Source organism: Paroedura picta, chromosome 1 (assembly GCF_049243985.1).
Source record: "Paroedura picta isolate Pp20150507F chromosome 1, Ppicta_v3.0, whole genome shotgun sequence".
In the NCBI taxonomy this organism is placed as follows: Eukaryota; Metazoa; Chordata; class Lepidosauria; order Squamata; family Gekkonidae; genus Paroedura; species Paroedura picta.
In genome coordinates, this window is record NC_135369.1 from 28162999 (window position 1) to 28184728 (window position 21730).

The 21730-nt window shown below is 46.5% G+C and overlaps 1 protein-coding gene across 1 annotated transcript in view; it reads left to right on the plus strand.

Moving 5' to 3' along the window:
• CIB4 (calcium and integrin binding family member 4) overlaps positions 1 to 18265 on the plus strand; it is a 30930-nt gene extending 12665 nt beyond the window's left edge. Inside the window, exons 4-7 of the mRNA XM_077329972.1 lie at positions 15750 to 15891; positions 17199 to 17308; positions 17615 to 17703; positions 18078 to 18265. Of these exons, the coding sequence (XP_077186087.1) occupies positions 15750 to 15891; positions 17199 to 17308; positions 17615 to 17703; positions 18078 to 18099 (363 nt within the window). The 3' untranslated portion in view covers positions 18100 to 18265. The remainder of the gene's footprint in view (positions 1 to 15749; positions 15892 to 17198; positions 17309 to 17614; positions 17704 to 18077) is intronic.
• The last annotated feature ends 3465 nt before the right edge of the window (positions 18266 to 21730 follow it).

Sequence of the window (21730 nt, forward strand, 5' to 3'; positions counted from 1 at the left end):
GCCTAACCAACCACAGGCACTTGGGAGGTATTCAGTGATGCCAAAGGGTTGCATTCTAACAGTATAGCATATGGACCAAGGGAAGTTATACTTCCTCCCTATTCCACATTGGTTGCACCTCATTTGGAGTATTGTGTCCAGTTCTGGGTGCCGCCGTTCAAGAAGAATATTGACAAGTTGGAACATGTTCAGAGAAGGGTGACTAGGATGGTTGATGGGTTGGAAGCCATGTCTTTTGAGGAGACATAGACCCATTCTGCATGGGGCAGAATGCCCGCGCTGGCAGTGGCAGGGCTCCGGGGGAAATCCCCAATAATGCTTGCTGCTGCTGCCAGCGTGGGCATGTCCCAGCCCAGAGCTATGGAACGCCTGTGTTATGCAAATGCGGGAACTTCCACAGCTTCCTGGATACGCCTGGCAGCAGTAGGGGCTAAGGCAGGCCAGCACTGTGCATAATGGACAGTGCTGGGCCTTTCGGCCTGCCCGGCCCCGACCTACGGTGTCCCTATAGGGACACCGCACGCCCCTGTGGGCTCCGCGGAGCCGGCAGGGGCAGCCACCTGCCCCCGCATAGCGTATGGAGGGGGCCCAGCCCCCCTACTCCCCCCCCCGGCCCCTCCCCACCTCCCCCCCAGGCCGCTGCCACTTACTGTGGCCGGCAGCGTCCTGGACCTCCTGGCTCCAGTGCAACGCACATGTCCTCGCGCTACACCGGGGCAGCCCTGCATGCCCCACTCCCATGAGTACATGGGGAACGCCGGGGCATCCTTCCCCGCTGCAACAGCACAGTTGCAGCGTGGAGTAGCTGCCGCCATGCGTAAAGGGTCATTGAGAGAGATGGGTATGTGTACCTGGGAGAAGAGGAGGGCAAGGAGTGACAGGACAGCTGTATTTAATTGCACAAAAGGTAAACATGTTGAAGAGGGGGCCAATTTGTTTACTACACTTTAGAGACAATGACTAGGAGCAATAGGTTCAAATTACGGGAAAGGAGATTCCACTTAAATATTAGAAAGTGTTTTCTGATGGTGAGGACTATTTGTAGATGGGGTATGCTGGGGGGTGGAGTCTCCTTCACTGGAAGTTTTTAGGAGGAGGTTGGATGAGTGCCTTTCAGGAGTGTGTGATTTTTAAGAAGAAAAAGAACAGTGGATTTTTATAACCCAACTTTTACTAATTGAAAGAGTCTCAAAGTGACTTACAATAATCTTCCCTCTCGCCACAACAGGCATCCTGTGAGGTATGTGGGGTTGAAAGAACTCTGACAGAACTGCTTTGTGAGAACAGCTCTAACAGGACTGTGACTGCCCCAAGGTGACCGTGCTGGCTGCATGTGGAGGAGCAGGGAATCAAACTCAGCTCTCCCAATTAGAGACTGCCACTGTTTAACCACTTCACCAAGCTGGCTCCCAGGAAGCTGGGGGGCTGGACTGGATGGCCCTTTGTGGGCTTTTCCACCTCTGTGCGATTCCAATTCTGAGGGCAGGGCTACAAACTGGAGTTCTCTTTTAAATCTCTTTTATGCCCTTAGCTGAGTTTTGGTATTTGAATATTCAGTAGTCTAGCACCCATTGTCTGGAGCCCAGCTGGGCTTTTCTGAACCATCACCTGTCTTCACTGGGAGTTCTCCCAGGTACTGAAGATTCCATTCTTCACCTAATTCTTGGCTTCAGGAAACCGCTTTCTGACGCTGGACAGCTCCAACTCAAGGCCAGGCTCCTCCAGGCCTTTCTCAGCAGCAGTCCACAAGCTCACAGTCTGGCCCATGCTGTGGTCAGACTTGGCTCCCTGGGGGAAAGGAGAACATCCCACATTTGGCTAGCTGGGTCTGTGCTTGAGTGGTAAAGGACCATGCTGGGCATAGCCTTCTGCGGGTAGATCCCAGGTTCAGTCCTTACCATCTCAAGTAATACAAACCTAAATGACAGGGAAGGGAAGCCTTGGAGCAGGGGTAGTCAAACTGCGGCCCTCCAGATGTCCATGGACTACAATTCCCATGAGCCCCTGCCAACAACACCAGCAATGGTACCGATGCCACACTTTAATGGAGTAGTTCTACATATTGCATAGAGCAGGGGTAGTCAACCTGTGGTCCTCCAGATGTCCATGGACTACAATTCCCATAAGCCCCTGCCAGCGAACGCTGGCAGGGGCTCATGGGAATTGTAGTCCATGGACATCTGGAGGGCCACAGTTTGACTACCCCTGCCTTGGAGAGTCACTGCCAGTCAATGACAAATCGCAAAGCAAGCTGATCTAATGGCCTGACTTGGTGTACAGTAGTTCTGTAATACGTGTCTTTAATTTTTTTATTTGGCGTTTTAGTCTTTTGGGGATGGGTATGAATTACATTTTCTTCCCAAGCTACTCTGGCTTTTTTGCAGCCCCTTCCACTCTGTTCCTTTGTCCTCCCTCCCCACTGCAAACAAAAAGCACAAAGAGTTATGATTTCAAGGTCCTTTTTTGTAACTATTTCACCCAGCCTTTCTGTCTGTGCAGAAATGAAGAATTTCCCTGCAGGCAAAGACATTTCCTTGGAATACAAAATGCAAAATTTTACACTGATCAAATGCATCAAGAGCTACTGTGTCGGCATATGGGAAACAGAGTGTGCCTTGGAAAACAGCTTTTTAAATTCTCCCGACAGGGGCTGCATTTCAACACTTCTGGGCTCTCAGAGGGTGGGGCTTGTGAGTCTCTCTTGGCCACAAATCGCTCCTCAAAGTTGTGCTGGGGGCGAAGAGGATAAAGAGGATGAAAGTCAGTCACTGCCAAACTCCTTGTGGCCTGTTCTTGGCCTCTTTTCCTGCTCATAGTTGGCTATGCAGCTGTGCAGTGGGTGGGTTAACAGTGGGTGGGATGAAACACTTGGGGATGAACTGCAGGCATGCAAAGACACCATCCAGTGGGAGATTCTCCTGCACCAGCTCCACTGAAATGACATGACCTTTTTTGCATACTTGTTTGTGTCTGTCTGTCTGTCTAACATCCATCCATCCATCCATCCATCCATCCATCCATCCATCCATCCATCCATCCATCCATCCATCCATCCATCCATGTATCTATCGTCTGTCCATCCATCTGTTTGACGGCCCCAAATGCTGTATTATAGCCAGCTGGGTGACCTTGGGCCAGTCACAATTCTCTTAGAGCTCTCTCAGCCCCGTCTACCTCACTGGATATCTATTGTGGGGAGAGGAAGGGAAAGTGATTGTAAGCCACTTTGGGACTCCTTCTGGTACTGAAAACCAGCTCTGCTTCTTCAGCCAACAAAAAGATGCGTCCTCCCCCACAGAAACAGAAGATGTCCAGATCTTCTTCAGCTAGCTCAGAGTTTTCTCAGTCTCCTTCTCCTGATACAGAAGCTTCTGGCCATCTCAGGCGATACACCTGCAACAGAGGAGGACCAGAAGTGCAGCCTACATATTGCTTCAGCTGCTCCGTGGTGTTCTGCCTCCGCCCCATCCCCCAGCAGTCAGGACAGAACTTCCAATGTAGAGGAGAAATTCATGAGGTCTCAAAGTCAGTTCCATTTTTTTATTTTAAAAAAGGAAGATGAAAACCTGTTGGAATTGTTTTCATATGCCTCCTAACAACACCAGCAATGGTACCGATGCCACACTTTAATGGAATAGTTCTACATATTGCATAGAGCAGGGGTAGTCAACCTGTGGTCCTCCAGATGTCCATGGACTACAATTCCCGTAAGCCCCTGCCAGCAAATGCTGGCAGGGGCTCATGGGAATTTTAGTCCATGGACATCTGGAGGACCACAGGTTTACTACCCCTGGCATAGAGGATTCAATAGTATCATCATCTCTCACTTTGGGAAACCCCCAGGATAGAAAGACTATAAATAAATAAATCACACACCTGTTTTGAAGAAGCAAGACTCTTAGGGCCATCACTGGACAGAGCTGTTGCATACAGTAAGGAGAGTTCCCTTAGCACAGCCATATAGTGCCTGAGAGATGGCTCTGCGATCGAGGAAGATTTTGCTTCTAATCTCACCTCTGCTTTGAGTTTGGCAAGTCGTTCTCAGGCCCCCTTGGCCCCCTACCCCAAGTGCATTAAAAGGATCAAATTCTATACCCTACCTTGCAGGGCTGTCGAAGTATATAAAGTGTAATACTTCCAATGCTATCACATCACTTCCTGTGTGATGTCATCAGGGTGTGGTTGGCAGTCTAGCATTTGCTTCAGACTGTATGGTTTGAATGCCAGGTCATCTCCAGAGGACAGAAATCAGTTCCCTTGGAGGGCAGAGGGTGGACTCTATGGCATTGTACCCCACTGAGGCTCTACCCTCCAGGAATTTCCCAACCTGGTGCTAGCAACCTTAACCCCCACCCTTGCTTGAGGCTGGCACCCCTAGTTACACCCTGGAAGCCTGGCCGAACTTGCAAGGCTGTTGTTGCGAGGGTAAAATAAAGGGGCAGATGTTGTGAGAAGTGGGCTATATATACCTCACTACATGATGTTTAAGTAAATGGCTTACATAATTTCTGAAATTCTCAGAGTTCTCCTAGGTGCTCATTTTCGTCTGTCTGTCTGTCTGTCAATCCATCTCTATCATCTCTCTCTTTATCATATATATATATATATATATATATATATATATATATATATATATATATATATATATAATCTCTATCATCTATCCATCCATCTCTCTTTCTATCATCCCTCTCTATCATATATAATTTATCTATCTCTATAATCTCTCTCTCTCTCTCTCTCTCTCTCTCTCTCTCTCATAGGATTTGTGTCTAATATAGCCAGGAGATCCTAAGATTGTCCAGCTGCCAGGCAAGAGATGTTGAGAGGTTTGGGCCATTGCCTGCCCCTGGGACATGGCCGTGGTACTGCTTGGAGGTTGCCCTTCCAAGTGTCAGCCAGGGCCAACCCCAATTAGCTTTTGAGATCTGCCAGGATTGAGCTTACCTGGGCTATCTTGATTGGATAGTAATATTAATGATTATGCATGATAGTATCTGTTCAGAAAAGTGGTGAGAGTAACTGGTAGGGCTAAGGAATAATGATTTGTCATCTGAAGCCCAAGCTGGGGGCCTGCTGCTTCCCATATTTTGAGCTTTCTTGCCTCTGCTGCTGCCATCTGAAAGTCCTTATGACAATACTGCATCTCTCTTTGTGTGAAGCAAGCTCATGATTTCATGCTATTCCTTCACACCAAAGTTTTCACCTAAAATATATGCATTCCCCCCCCCCCCCATGAACATTATACATAGATCGTACATAGCAATGCTACGGACTATGGAAATAACAGAGAAATACAGTATGATGTGTGCACACATTTTGCTAATAAAATGGCAAAAGCAAAATGGAAGATAGCTTTACATGAATGAGGATAAAATGCAATGAAATGGATCCATGCATGCCTATACCCCGTTCATCCCTGAAGGCTGACTCTGGAAGCTTAGTACAATCTTTCCAAGTGCTTTAATCCTTCAGCCACCACAAGAAGGGAAACGTCATTGCAGGGCAATTGAGGCCTTCAGCACATCTTCCCGTGCAGTCCTTATGCACATAACTCTGTGATGAATCCATCTAAATGATCAGGAACGAAGCAATTATGTCCCTGTGTTGCATAATGATGGGGGCTTTTGTACTAGAGCTGCACGGAACAACTTCTCAGCATTTGGGTAGTAGCAATCCCCCCTACCCTCTTTTAATTTTTTTTTGGGGGGGTGAACTCCTTCCTATTGAGCTTGATTTCTCTGTTGAGATTGAAAAATATGCTTGCACAGAAGAAAAAATTGGTTTGGGTGGCCCCCCCCAAAAGGGAGAGACTGGCCTCCCCCACCCCACTCCCCATGCAGGACTTTCTCAAGCTAGCTTTTACACAGTTCAGACTTGTTGCTGGCTGACGGGAAATGCCCTGTTGTTTTACACAGCTGTGGCTGCTAGATCAAAACTGGCGGGAAGATCAAAGGGTGGTGGGAGGGGAGGAAGTGGCGAGTTTTCACGCAAAAATACACATGAATGTGAAGACATTGCTGGATCAGGCCTGTGGTGCCATTGAGTCCAGCCTCCTGTTTCCAGCCATGCTCAGCCACCTGTTCCCCGCTGTTTGCCCCAGCAATTAATACTTAAAGGTAAGGTGCACGAGTACAATGAAGCTCTGTTTAGCTAACAGCCTTGGCTAGATCTCCTCCAGTCCTATGTGTAACCCCCTTTAAAAACCACTTAAGCTAGCAAATCACAGAGATAATGCTGTATATTAATTATGCAAAATGTACTTTCTTTCCTCAGTGCTTGGGCTCAGGCCTTTCGGTTGTACTATGACTCTGCTGTTTTATTCTTTGTGTGACCAATGATGCATAGTGGCAGCTGCACCGGGCCACTGTCAGTTCCTAGTGGCAGGGCATGCCCGAGTATGCATGGGGGACAAAATCCCCCTGGCACACACAGACTGCCCCAGAATTGCTCGTGAGCATGCACAACTCCGGGGCGAGAAAGGTCTGCTGCACCTCATGGTGGTGGCGGCAGCAGGGGGCATGGGGATGCCACCATAGAATGGTGGGATAGCTGCATGCCACTATGCCACCATCGTGGAGGTATAGACATGCTCCGTTCTGCTCTGTAGTACCATGAAGCCAAACAGGGTGTTTTGTGTCCCTGCAGGGTCTGCCCTGACTGGGGCTCTGCTGGCTGCCGTGGCAAGAGAGGGGATGCAGAAGAATCCATGTTGCCTTGCCGTGGGCCATCCAAGGCCCTGATTCGGGCCAGGGCCAGGAGGGGGCTGGGGTGGCAGCAACATCATGTGTATGTGGGGATTAGCTCCACTGCCCTGTTGCCATCAGCCTGGTCTTTCTGCCCCGTGCATAATTGGTCTGTGAGCCACAGATTGTAGTGTAATGGGAGAGAAAAATATTTCTGTCTCTTTTCTCTACACCCCCCCCCCCTTATGAAACCATCATGCACACGGGGGGGGGGGAAGGTGTCTGGGTCGGGCCCATTTCCTCTCTTGAAGGTTCCATTCTCCTATCACAGGAACAAAATATCACATTTGGAAGGCTTGAGGTGCTTAAGTCTCTTTTTCATTGGGAAGGTTGACCTTCAACAGGACTTATCCCCTGGTTACATAAAGAAGATTTCCTTTATTTAGCAGGAACTTTTCTCATTCTCCTTAGGAAGGGGCTATGAATCAGTAGCTGAGTTGTACAATCTGTGCTTTGCATAGAGAAGGGCCCAGCTTCAATCCGTCTCCAGTTAAAAATATTAGGTTGTAGACGATGTGAATTACCTCTGCCCAATCAGAGTAGACAGGGTTGCCCATAGATCTGGAGAAAAAGTCCTAGTCTGTTAATGGAGGATTAACGGCATGTTATTTACCAGGTGATATTATTTACCTCCATTCTGTGAGAAACTTCAAGTGCTCACTTTTACACACATTAGGCCTCATTTAGAGGGGGTGGGGATTGCTTCTCGGCCTTTTGGCTAAGGTCAAGTAAGTTTTGTGCGTGTGAGTGTAGAGGGGTGGGGTATTTTTCTGCTGGTCCGTTAGCAATCCTATTTATGAAGAGGATGTTCTTCTGTTCCCTGGCCCCAGTGTTGGCTATGTCATGACCATATGTCCCTACTGCTCACTTTCTCCTCAAAACTCCCAATTTGTTTTTGCATAAGGTAACTTCCTGACAGGATATGCCCACAGAGTAGCAAGGCTAAAATCTTTGCCCTTGTAAAATACAAAGTTCAAATTGCAATTTTTAAGGGTAGGTATAGAAATAGGGTTCTCTCTCTCTCTCTCTCTCTCTGTATGTGTGTGTGTGTTTATTAGAGAACAGAACAGATGTTGGGAAGTGTACAAGTATCTCTGTTTTCATCTGTGAAACTGCTACTGGAGAGAGGAGATACAGCAAATCCAAGGAAACTTTCCTTTATATCTGAGGCTATAGCCCGAATTCATCTTCACAAGTTTTTCTGCAGCACTGAAGCCCTGGTGAAGGCCTCTCTTCCCCATATTTTGGTCAGTTTTGACTTGCTTTCTTACACACAATAGAATATTTGCCCTCTTCTTTATTTGGATATTTTTGCCCAGCTTTTCTTTCCAGTGGAGAGTCAAAGCAACTTGCAACCTTGTTCTTTCCCTCACTATCTTATCCTAGCAGCAAAAACCTCCTGAGGTAGGTTAGACCATGAGAGGATGACTGGCCTATGATCATCCAGCAACTTTCCATAGCAGAGTGGAGATATTTTCACATTCAGAGTAGTTCAGCAATGGAATCGACTGCCTAAAGAGGTGGTGAGCACCCCCTGACTATCTTCAAGCAGCAGCCATACAGATATCTATCCTGTATGCTTTAGGCTGATCCTGCACTGAGCAGGGGGTTGGACTAGATGGCCTGTATGGCCCCTTCCAACTCTAGGATTCTAGGATTCTATGAGGTGGGCAGAGGCTGAACTGATGACATAAATGGATTTGGGTTTGGGCGGGCCTTAAGACATGTTGGGCCAGATAAAGTCTTTGTCATGATGGGAGACTGCCATCTGCAGAGAGAGGAATAGAGACACAATGAGATCTGTTTCTCAAGAGGTTGCAGCAGTATCAGTATTCTTATATGTAGTTGTGGTGGGCATTGGTGTTTGTGGAGGTGCAGGGCTGACACTCAGTTTGGAAAGTGGTATTGTTTGATTCGATTGTTCCTATTCCCACTAAGTCCCTTCTCTGAGAGAAATGCACCTGCATGTCTTCATTTGCAAAAGCTGTTGCTCTTGCCTCACACGGAATTTCACCCCATATCAGACTGGCAAATCTTCCAGTCTTTTTTGTATCATGTAAAAACGGTGTGAGATAAAATAATCCGGAGAATCTGCAATGACCGAAAGCAGAATCAGGCAAAACAAAGCTGTGAGGATGTCAACATCGGAGATGAAACAAAAACAAAATGACCGCACTGGCCTTTTCCATATGGGTCACCATTGCATATTGGTTGGTGTTGGACTAAGACTGGGGAGGACCAAAGCCCCAGCCCTGCCATGGAAGCTGATTGGGAGACCTCAGGCCAGTTATGCTTAGGATGCCAGGTCATCTCCAGAGGACAGAAATCAGTTCCCTTGGAGGGTAGAGGGCATTGTACCCCACTGAGGCTCCACCCTCAAATCTCCAGGAATTTCCCAACCTGGTGCTAGCAACCCTAGCCCCCACCCTTGCTTGAGGTTGGCACCCCTAGTTACACCCTGAAAGCCTAGGCGAACTTGCAAGGCTGTTGTTGCGAGGGTAAAATAAAGGGGGAGATGTTGTGAGAAGTGGGCTATAAATACCTCACTACATGATGTTTAAGTAAACGCCTTACATAATTTCTGAAATCCTGAGTCAGTCAGCTTGGTTGTACCTTATTTTAGAGGACGGGTTTCTTAAAAAACAAAGCCAAACCACCCATGCGTGCTTTTAGACTTGTAACTTGTCATCCTTCCTTCCCCAAAAAGGAGACCTCAGAGAAACGATGAAAAATCTTTTCAGCTACTTAGGACATGCCATGATGAATCAGGCATGACAGAATAACATCAGACTATCAGCATCAGAATCCACATCAAATTATCTCTCATAAAATTAAGTCATGAACACCAGCCTGAGGGCAAACGTCCTCCCTTGCCTCCTAAAAGGGTAACCGTGGTGGACTTTGACAGGCTTGCACGTCACTGGAATTCTGAGTCGGCAAAATCTCTGTGTTCCTTTTTTGAAGAAAGGAGCCAATGTTCCTTCCTTTGTGTACACTTAAATACACGAAGCTGCCTTCCAGTGAGTGAGATCATTGGTTTTAATCTGACTCAGAGCAGCTCCAGGGTCTTGGGCAGGAGTCCTTCAAGGGTAGTCAACCTGTGGTCCTCCAGATGTCCATGGACTACAATTCCCATGAGCCCCTGCCAGCAAACGCTGGCAGGGGCACATGGGAATTGTAGTCCATGGACATCTGGAGGACCACAGGTTGACTACCCCTGCTTCACATCACTGACTACCTGATCCTTTTAACGGGAGACATCACAGCAGGAAGTGAACCTGGGACCTTCTGCATGCCCCTCCCCTCGGCATGAACACATGAAGCTGCTTTATACTGAGTCAGACCCTTGGTCTATTCAGGCCAGGGTTGTCTAGTCTGACTGGCAGGAGCTTTCCGGGGTTTTAAGCACAGATCTTGAACATCACCTACCACTCAATCCTGTGTGCTAATGGAGATGGACCAATGCTTTGACTTTTTATAAGGCAGCTGACTTATGGCAACACTGTAGGGTTTTCAGGGCACAAGACGTTTAGAGGTGGCTTGCCATTGCCTGCCTCCATGTCACGGCCCCAGTATCCCTTGGTGGTCTCCCACCCTAGTACTAAGCAGTGCTGGCCTTGCTTAGCTTCCAAGATCCAGCGTGATCAGGCTGGTCTGAGCTGTTCTTTAACCCTATGCCAGCATCGGATATCTGGGCATATTTTAGCCTCAGAAACATACAAGTTGAACAATTATTTTTAAGTTCAGATGTTCTTAAACCTATTTATAAGGGAACATTCGCTTTAAATCAATTGCCACTCTGTTATCCCTTTCAGCGCATAATTGCAGTAGCTCAGTGTGAGTGTCCAAGATCATTTGAGTATGATCAGAGTGCCAGTGACTTTGAAACATCCATCCTGATTAAGGGGGAATTGTGAGTGGGTGGGGCTGGGCAGGACAGTGGTGTTTATTGTGCTTTTGGGAGGCACCAGCAACCACAGGTTTAGAAAAAGACAACCTGTTTAGAAAAAGACAACTAACACACAGTAGGGCTCCTGTTCTGAAACCAAGATCTCATTCTTCACATGGAAACTTCCATATCATGTTCTGTGTTTTGAAAAATCTGGAGGTGGATCAATTTAGGAGGGATGCAAAAACCGTTGGGCAAATTAGGGAATGTGGCTCAGCTGAGAGGCTCACAGGCCAGATGGTGCCAGATGCTAAGTTAGGGGGTACATGTAAGACTGGGGAGACTTCCAGGGCTAAGGAGTAAGGGACCTTACTTATTGCCAAGGCTGCCAAATGACCCATGTCTTCCAACAAGAAGAAGAGTTGGTTCTTATACGCTGCTTTTCTCTACCAGAAGGAGTCTCAAAGCAGCTTACAATTGCCTTTCCCTTTCCTCTCCCCACAACAGACACCCTGTGAGGTGGGTGAGGCTGAAAGAGCCCTAATATTACTGTTCCATCAGGACAGCTTTATCAGTGCTATGGTGAGCCCAAGGTCACCCAGCTGGCTACATGTGGGGGAGTGCAGAATCAAGCCCGGCTCACCAGATTAGAAGCCCACACTCCTAACCACTACACCAAGCTGGCTCACAAAGGAAATTCAGGCTGCTGTTTTGTTTACACAAGAGCATTTTTTACTCCACAGAATATCTGACAATATTTATAGACTATGTGGGAGCCAGTGTAGTGCTTATAGTTCTGGACTCAGATCTGGGAGACCTGTCAGGTATCTCTCTGTTCATCAGCTTCCTGCCGTGAACATCTGGTATTGTCATTTGTCGGGGATCAATATGATATCAATAGCCACCTGTTGGTGCCTACTGTCATTGTATTGTCATCTGTACATTGGTGGGGGAGCCTGCCAGGCCTGGGAAAGTCTGATTGTCTCTGTGGCTCTGCATATGATGAATATCCTTTGTTCTTTTGTGTAGTCCAGTTAGCAGTCTTCATTGGGGAAGATGGAACCATGGGAGAGGGAGCGAGATTACTGGTGAGGCTGGCTTTGGGGCAGTCCTGCAACTCTTCTTCTTCATGAGTTTCATATCACTACCTCAATACACTGTTTTTGCTGCTCATGCCAGGTGTGTTCACTGAGAAAGTCAATGGGGATCTGACAAGACCAGGTTACAATCTCCTGGAAACACACTGGGTGACCTTGGGTCAGTCACTCTCTGTCAGCCTCAACTGCCTCACAATATGATTATTCCGGGGGGAGGGGAGGACAATGGTGAGGTCTGCAGGACCAACAAATCGCCACCTGAGAAATGGCACCAAGCACCAGGCAAGTCACAGTGCCTTTTTGTGACATTTATATGTATTTTAAGTAATGTAATGTTTAAGATTTTCATCTTCAATTTGTGGAGCCTTTATGTTTCATATGTTGTTACCCGCCCTGGGCTTTCAGGGAAGGGCAGGTTAGAAATGAAATAATAAATAAGCCACAGAGTCATCACTGGAGAGAACAGAGTGGGTGGGTGACATAAAAATAATGTGCCCATGTGCCCTCTGTGGAGGAAAGATGGGATATAAATATGACTGACGTTTGATGAAATTAATAAATGGACCACTTAACTGACCACATGAAAAAACCCAGCATTCAAGGTGGCACCGGGTTATAGAACATGATCTCACTATGCAGACTTCTAAAAAAAGAGCTTCTTTATTTATTTATGTATTTTACTTCATGTGTACCCTGCCTTTCTCCACAATGGTGACCCAGAGTGGCTTACATTCTTCACCTCTTCTCCATTTTATCCTCACAACAACCCTGTGAGGTGGGTCAGGTCACCCTGCGAGGTTCCATGGCATAAGCAGAGATTCAGGCCTGGGTCTTCCAGATCCTAGGCAGACACATTCTTAGCTGCTATATCACACTGGCTGTCACAGAGCTGACATTTTCCTATTCAAGAGCAGCCCTTATGGCAGTTTGTTTTACCCAATGCCCTCAGGCCCTTGTAGAAAAAAAGCTGTTTTTTGTAACCTACTTTTACTACCCAAAGGATTCTCAAAGCAGCTTACAATCACCTACCCTTCCCCTCCCCACAACAGGGATTCTATGAGGTAGATGAGGCTGAGAGAGCTCTGATAGAACTGTAGAGGGCCCAAGGTCACCCAGCTGGCAGTAGAGCAAGTAACATCTTTGAATCTGTGCATGAGTCTTAGTGACCAAAAGGCAATGGAGGAGTGTGTCTATTGTCTATTGTGTGTCTTATATGCTGACCCCAGGGGAAAACATTTATATGGAGACTTCAGGACAGGCATGCTGTAATGGATGACTCAGAAAACATTTGGCTACCTTCTTTTTGGATGAAAAAAGGGGTTATGTGTGAGACAATGCAACTTGCCATCACTGACCAGATAATACCTGTGAACATGGGCACATGAATCGGACTTATGATCCATCCAGATCAGTATTATCTACTCAGAGTGGCAGTGGTTCTCCAGTGGCTCAGTCAGAGGTCTTTCACTTCACCTGCTGCCTGGTCCTTTTAGGTTGAGATTCTGGGGATTGAACCTAGCAGATGTTTCCTTCCCTACCCTGAATATGTTAACACATTCACAGACATCTTCAGACAATTATGCCTATTCCCAAGATAGGAAGCTCAAAGGGTCACCTTGATCTAGTCATTCTCTCTCTGCCTAACCTGTGTGCGTTAACAAGTAATTTCTAACTCAGGGTGATCCTATGAATTAATGACCTCCAAAATGTCCCCTCATTAACAGTTATGCTCAGATCTTTCGGTCTGAGGTCCAGGCTTCCCTTGTAGAGCCAATCCATCTCAGACTGGGTCATCTTTCTGTCTTCATCTCTTCCTAGCATTATTGTCTTTTCTGGCAATCCTTATATGTGATTGAAATATAGTACATCCAGTTTGGTCATTTTAGCTTCTAGGGAGAGTTCAGGCTTGGTTTCACCTAGAACCCCCGGAGCTGTCTTTTTGGTAGTCTACAATGGTATCTGTAAAACTCTCCTTCAACACATTTTCAAATCAAGCAATTTTATTTGTTGCTTAATCTACCCCATATAAAAAAGGGGGGGTACTTCTTCTATAAAACACCATTCTGAGCTTCCTTAGAAGAACAGATGTGGTAAATGAGCACATTTCCTCTCTGCAAGTTTCTCTGCTAGTGTTGGGGCCCCTGAGGAAAGGGCCTTGGGGGAGGGACTAGGCCACAGGGGATTCAGCACTCCCAAATCTTACATTTCTTTGGCTTCTAAGATTAGATGAACCCACTCATTTTATTTTTAAAAATAGGGAGGAATTGGTGGGAATTGGCTTGCTTTTCATTCAGATTTTTTAACCCACTGGTCTCTAACTTTGCTCAGCTGCTTCACACCAACATGGTCACCCACCTGAATTCAGATTTTTGTTATACTGATGAAGAGTTAGGCCTTTGGCACAATGAAGATCAGACTGAACTTAATTCAAGGATCAATGAGCAAGCAAAAACGTCTTCAGGCATTACAATAATCACTTCTTTGGGTATGCCATTCTATTCTTCTTCAGATTCAGAAAGTCCAGATGATTTTGCCTCATGGTAGAGTGGACTCTGTTGTTACTTAATTACTTCACTGAGAGACGAATTTCCAGTCCAAAGAGAAGTTTCGACTCCTAGCCTCATTTAAATGAATGGAAGCTAGGTGCTCCCTGAACACCTCGGTTTCATTTTGGTCGGGCATTGTGCAGGGGAATTTCTCCCTGGTTTGTGATTTGTGTGTGTGTGTGTGTACATGAGAGAGACAGAGAGAGAGAGACAGAGAGAGAGATTCATATTTTCAGTCTTAGACATTATCATGATGCCCTGGAGAATCACAGGCCCTCCCGGTCATTGAAAACCTCTTTGCTTAACAAGATTTATCAGGAATCCATTCTTTCAAATTTAAAATGCGTTAATCAACTGCTGCTTTAGAAAGGACACTATATAAACAGGGAAAGAGAACCTGCTTCAAGCATGAGCCAATTACCTTTATTGAAAATGCAGTATCTTTTTTTGTGTGAGCAAATTGGGCATTAGCTTGAGGTCCCACTGCCATCCTGTGGCGGAAGAGGGAAATTGTGAAGAAACTTGGAAGCAGGAGAAGTGTCGCTCTTGCCGATTCTCTGCTAACACTGTGGTGTCCTAAAGCTCCTTTAGCCTAGACAGGTCTCTGCATAATGTTCAGTGGGGGGGTCTATGTGCAGTGGGGCCCTCCATATATCCACCTATCTAAATATTTATATATGTAAGTTCATCTGGGACAGGCACGTGAGATCACCCTTGAGGCGCCGGGTACGAGAGGGTCGGTGGGGAGAGGTTGTTAGTAATTGTGCGTTTTAATTTGGGGGGGGGGTTATGTTTTTATGATTGTGGGTTTTATGCTCCATAATTGCAACCCACCACGAGAGGGTTCCCCGATAGCAGCAGGAAATAAATAGATGGATGAGTGTTTATAATGGGAATGTAAAAACTACCCCAGTTAGAATGTCTGTATCAATGCATTATGATCCCTTATCTGTATGGGGTGGGGAATTCATCCACATTTTGTATTGTGCAGACTTCACAAAGGCCTCCATTTGTTAGGGTCACACATTACCATAACCTCAGGAGGTGTGCCACAATGAGCCCTGAAAACAGAATGAAGGGGAAGCAATGCAAGAACCGTTGCCAAATATATTTTCTTTATTATTTGACACTTATTTAAAATATATTTGTAAGCCTGCACTACCCCGCCTAATGAAGGAATCGCTTCTCATTTTAAAAATAAAAATAAACTCCTGCCCTTCCTCCATGGGGTTCAGAATAGCAGACAGATTTTGCTTTTCTCACATTGAGAATGGTCGGCCAGCAGCCGTCACATTATATCATGAGAGACGGGCTTTTCAGGAACAACTGCGCCACCTCATTCAAGTGGGCATGTGTGTCTGAGTCTATCAAGAAAAGCATAGCCTCATTGGAGAGAAGCGGGGGGGGGGGGAATCCCCTGTTGTCAGGAAGTGAGAAATTATTATCTCCGCACTCTCCTCTTCCCACTCAGCTCAACCCATTCAGGGACAGAATCTGCAAGGTGTTCTCCACAGACGGCTACTTCACGTTCGAGGACGTCCTCGGGATGGCGTCTGTCTTCAGCGACCTGGCATGTCCCGTCCTTAAGATCGAATATGCTTTCCGGATATACGGTACGATGTTCCCCTCAACTGTGTTTCTCAGGGCAGGACCCAAGAAACAGCAGTGCTGTAGAAGTCGGGAGACAGCCATTGGCTCAGCAGGCACCATCAGAAAGCATAGGGACACGCAGACTTGATGAGATTGGCACCAGCATGTCTTTTTTTTAAGGCTCAGAGCCCCAAAGTCAACCTTAACTGAAGGAAAAGGGAAGCTCACTTGCTTAAGTCCAAAGAGGAGATCTTTGGATGAAGAAAGGGAGGTGAGACTGGAAGCTTCTGGCTACCACCACCACCTCCTCTCCCACTAGCTCTGGTCCCTGGCAGCGTTTTTCACCATCTACCCTTCTGCTTGTTTTATTTATCTATTTGAATGCTTATGCCACCCCTCCCAGTTATCATATTATCCACAGCCCCTCCTATAACACAATTGTGACAGTGGAATCTATTATTCACCTAATTTTCCCATCAAGTTTTGTTGTAAGTGTATGTACAGTAGTTAGACATGCCCCCTGCATTGTGCAGGAGGTACGACTAGATGACCCTGGAGGTCCCATCCAACTCTAGGATTCTATGATTCTACTGTGCATGTAGAATGCAAAACCAATTAACTGAAGCACAAATCGTGTTGAGAATGCTGTGCCTTTTACCGTGGAGAACCTGGTGGGAAAGAACAGGAGATTAAAGAATTACTGGTTCAACTGGTGCAAGTGTGTAGGGAAATCTAAAATCAGGGGGTCCAAATGGAAAGGATGCAACATTCAAAATGCAACCTTTTAAGATGAAGCAGGATACTTTGGACTACCCGGTGATGGTGAGGAACAAAGGGGAATGGTTGCCAGCTCTACAGCCTCCTTGTGGACTCCCACTGAGGAGGAGGAGGAGGGTAGACAGATCTTTGTAAAAGTAAAGGTATCCCCTGTGCAAGCACCAAGTCATATCTGTCCCCTGGGGTGACACCCTCTAGCATTTTCATGGCGGACTCAATACGGGGTGGTTTGCCAGTGCCTTCCCCAGTCATTACCGTTTACCCCCCAGCAAGCTGGGTACTCATTTTACCGACCTCGGAAGGATGGAAGGCTGAGTCAACCCTGAGCCGGCTGCTGGGATCTAACTCCCAGCCTCATGAGCAGAGCTTTCAGACTGCATGTCTGCTGCCTTACCACTCTGCGCCACAAGAGGCTCTTAGACAGATCTTTGGTTTGATGCTAAATGGTAATTCCTAATGGGTTTGGCTGGGTTTGGGGGCTAGCTGGGCTGCACATTTGCCATGCACCCTCCTGAATCCCACTCCGTCCCTCTATGATGCAATTCCCCACCAGACTTCAACGGAGATGGCTTCATTGATGAGGAAGACCTTCAGAATGTCATCCGTCGATTGCTCAACAGTGAAAACATCAGAGAGGAAGTGATTGCGTCCATGGCCAACCGTGTGCGTATCCCCCTAGCAGCCCCATTCTTTTAGGATTTCCCCAGAGACTTCAAGGAAGCAGTCTGTTGCAGTGGCAAGTTCTGAGAGGGCCAGTGCATGGGATGGGAGGGACAGACGGCTGCATATGAGCTACTAAAATCATGCTTCAGTGGAAAAGGCCAATGTAAACTAGCAGAAGTTTCCAATTTACATGCCTAGTTCAGTGCCCAAAGGTTTCTCATATGGCCTTCTCGTGTTGCCCTGTGTCAGTATGATCAGAGAGGGTTCATTGGGGTGGATTAATGCATCCTTTTCTATTCCAAATAGGTTATGGAGGATGCTGACTTGGATAATGACAAAATGCTCTCTGTGGCAGAGTTTGAATATGCCACGAATCTATGCCCGGACTTCCTAAAGTAAGAACTGATGTCTAGGGGGCCAGGCTTTGCCTGTTGTCCTACAAAGCACACCTGAGGCCTGGAATCCCCCATTCTTTTAGCCTCAGAGTTTCATGTTTATGAGAGGGAGCTTTTCAAGTACAGGAATTCTGGAGGCCTTCTTTGTAGATTCCTCCATAAAGTTGCATGGCTCACTTCTGCCTCAAGAGGAAATCGGGTTGTCTTAACAGGAGATGAAACTGGTTTGCTCAAGTGGGAGCCCCTTCCAAAGCCCCACTCATAGACAATCACTGATCAGCCCAAAGCCAGTTTAAATAAGATGCTTTTGCCTCTTGGGTTTTGGCCAGTCCCTGGGGTTCTAACCCAGGAATCTAATGGACCTCTGCTCTTAGCTCCTTTAGGATCGACTTCTGATGAAAGGGGAGGAGGACGGCAGCATACAAGACACATGCCATTTGTGAGTGACCATAACAACACCCAATTTCCCACCAGTCTCCACAGGGATTTTGAATGAGGCCTCCAGCTGACAAATCTATGTATTTTCCAGCAGATATAGAAGTTTCAGAATAAAGGGGGAAAGACCTTCCAGGTGCCTGGTTGTCATTTCCATAAGGAACGGTCATAGTGGGTGGCTGAGCCCCGCCCCACTCCCTGTTTGCTAACAAGTCTTATGCACATTGGTGGCCACTGACCAACTTGGTGGCCACTGAAAAGCCAAGGGAGGTGGATGCCCACATGGAGGCACTGGGAGCAAGAACAGCCAGCATCCAATCAGGAGCCCTCAAAAGTGGGCAGAGACCCAGGTTTGCTCTTAACCTGAAAAATTCCCATCCTTGCCTTCAAAACTACATTGCACCAGCTTTTACTGTACCAGTTTAAAATAAAGATTGAGCAAGACTGGGTGGGGGAGAGGGGGAAACATAGGGACATGGGCAGCATATTTGCTTTACTATTAGAACATTTTCAGTATTATTTTACCAAGGAAAACATGAGTGTGGCCATCTTCCTGGAATTGTAGGATCTCAACAATAATTAAATTCACCATCCACTTCTGGTCCTCTACCTATTAATTCCTCATGCAGCAGGCTAAAATAATTTGGCAGAAGCAGACAGGAAGAGTATTTTAGAAAAGGTTTCTCTGGAATGAGGAATCCTGGATTACTTGGGCAAACAAGCCATGATGAACAGGATCTGGTAACGTGAGCTCTGACTTATGAAAGCTTATACCAGGCTTTCTTGATGGCCCTGGAAGGGTTTCCTGAATGGGTGGGAGTTAAGTATTTTAAATATATTTTTTTACAATTTGTTAAACATTTATCTGGTGATGTGACCAAGTATAGCCATGTCGACCCACCCCCTCCCTCCAAAACAGGGTGGGAAGGGGAGGGGCCCCACATGGGCATGTACACAGCTATGCTCCCCAACTATATTCTGCACGATTGCACCACTTCTGGGGTTTCTCAAAGCTTGAAGAATGTTTCAGGGGTTTCTCAACCATAAAAAAGTTGAGAAAGACTAACTTATAACCCAGAAAAATTTCTTTGGTCAGTAAAGTGCTACAGGTCTTGAATTTTGTTTCCTATAAGGGAAAGTTCATCAAGCCAGGGTGGTTTAATGGTTCACAAAGTTGGACTCTAATCTGGAGAATGGGGTTTCATTCCTCACTCCTCTATATGGACCCAGCTGGGAGTCCTTGGGCTGGTCACAGTTCTCTTAGGGCTGTTCTTGCAGATCAGTTCTATTAGAGCTTTCTCAGCCCCACCTACCTCACATGGTGTCTGTTGGGGGTGGGAGAGGAAGGGAAAACTGCTTGAGGACTCCTTCAAGTAGTGAAAAATGGAGAATAAAACCAGCTTTTCTTGTCTAGCAATCTGGCCTTCCCTCCTATCACCAGAGAGCTCTAGCAAACCCTGAACATGGTTTCAGTCTGTCCACTGAGTCTTCTAGAAATGGTGTTTTTTGAAAGGGAAGTTGCAGCTCCATAGCATAGACAGAGTATCATTGGCAAGCCCCTGTCTGGTACACTGGATTAACAAAATCCCATGAGGTAGATTATGGTAAGAAAGAGTGCCTGGCCCAAGTACAGCCAGGGAGCTTCCCTGATTGATTAGGGGTCTGAACACTGGCCTCTCTGGTTTGTCTTTCATCCATATGTTTGCTAACATCTCAGCCACAACTCTGAATTCTTCACATGACAAAACTGCTTGGGCAGACTGGATCTCTGGTTCTCCTTCCTTTCCATTCCATGTGCACCATAGAGAATTGTTTGTTTTATGGGGCAAGCATGAGACATTTTACAACCTTGTTCTCCCCACCTCCATTGTTCTCTCTCTACCTGTGAGGTAGGCCAGCTGAGAACATGTGACTGGCCCGTGGTCACCCCGCTAGCTTTCATGGCAAAAGTGGGGATTTGAACCTGGGTCTCCCAGACCCCACTCCAAGACTCTTTCCTATTACACCATACTGTTTGCAGAGCACATTGTTTGCGGGAATGTCTGGACGTATATTTATACCGATTGGTGCCCAGAGGCCCCTCTACCTACGGTAAAAAATCCAAACTCCAGATCATACAAGGTGCTGAATGAATCCAAGCAGAAGCACTAAAATTGTTCTTTCCTGTTTGGCTGAGTGAATGTGCTGTCTATCCCTGCTGTCTTGTCTGCCTGGGCAAAATGTAGCATAAGCTATTCTACTAGTGCAGTTTCAAAAACTAATAAAATGATGCAAAACACAGGGGTGCTGTGAGAATGAAATGGGGGAGAGGAGAATGATGCAAGCTGCCTTGAATCCCCATTGGGCAGAAAGGTGGAGTTATAGATGATTAAAAGAGTAACATGTTGCATACTGAATTGCTCTGCCTCCGTGTTGTTGTTTTGTTAAAACTGTATTTAAATGGTGATGTGTCACCGCAGCCATGGTGCTTATGCTCGTGCAATCTGAAGCAAGCTAATTTTCTCCATGCTTACACATTGCTGGAACCACACTTCTCACAGAACACATTTAGCTGAACGCGATGGTGTTAGCGAGAAACTCCTGCACATGCACAGTGAACCCATTCATAAGTTTAGCTCAGAAGGAGCCAGGCTGAGCCATCTTCCCCAAAAGCAACTCACACAGATGAGGTGAAACCATCTCTTTTCTCTTTTCAAATGCTGGTAGCGGAGTATGGGATCAAGTTTCAAAGAGCAAAAGTAACCTAATGGAGGTTGAAGGCTTAAATCCCCTCTCTCTTTCCTGCATGGGCCTGAGGCAAAGGGAGCCTGCAATCTACATTTCATGGAGATATCAAGACACAAGATCTCCAGTCTCTGAGCTCCAAATCAGTGTTGCTGGACTCTGATTTTATTGGCAGTGGTAGTGTGGCTTGTGTGGGTGAGAAAGTAGATACAGCAGAATGGAGAAAAGTATAAAAGTTGAATTTGAGGACGGCATGGAGCAAATGGAAGATTGGGCAGTATTACCCCAAAAGGCAGACTCCCAATTGGTTGGAGGGGAATTAGTTTAAAGGAGACAAAGTGAAAGGGCGTAACTGGGATTCTGCACCTATGTTTATGGGAATTCTTCCTTCAAGAGAACACTCAAAATAAGTCAGGCTGATGTACAACTGGAAATATTCTTTTAATAAAAAGATAAATAAAAGGACAAAGCAGACATACAAACATACTGATAACACATACAAGGCTAACTAAGAGAAAATCAGAGAGGAGAGGGGAAAAGCAATTTCAGGGAAGGCTATAATTATGACTTGAAGAAAGTGGTCTGCAGAGGCAGCAGCAAAAGGCCAATGTTTCATGAACAGAAAAGAAGAAGATTTGGTTCTTATATGCCGCTTTCCTCTACAAGGAGGAGTCTCAAAGTGGCTTACACTCACCTTCCCTTTCCTCTCCCCACAACAGACACCCTGCAAGGTGGGTGAGGCTGAGAGAGCCCTGATATTACTGCTCAGTCAGAACAGCTTTATCAGTGCTGTAGCGAGCCCAAGGTCACCCAGCTGGCTGCATGTGGGGGAGCATGGAATCAAACCCAGCTCGCCAGATTAGAAGTC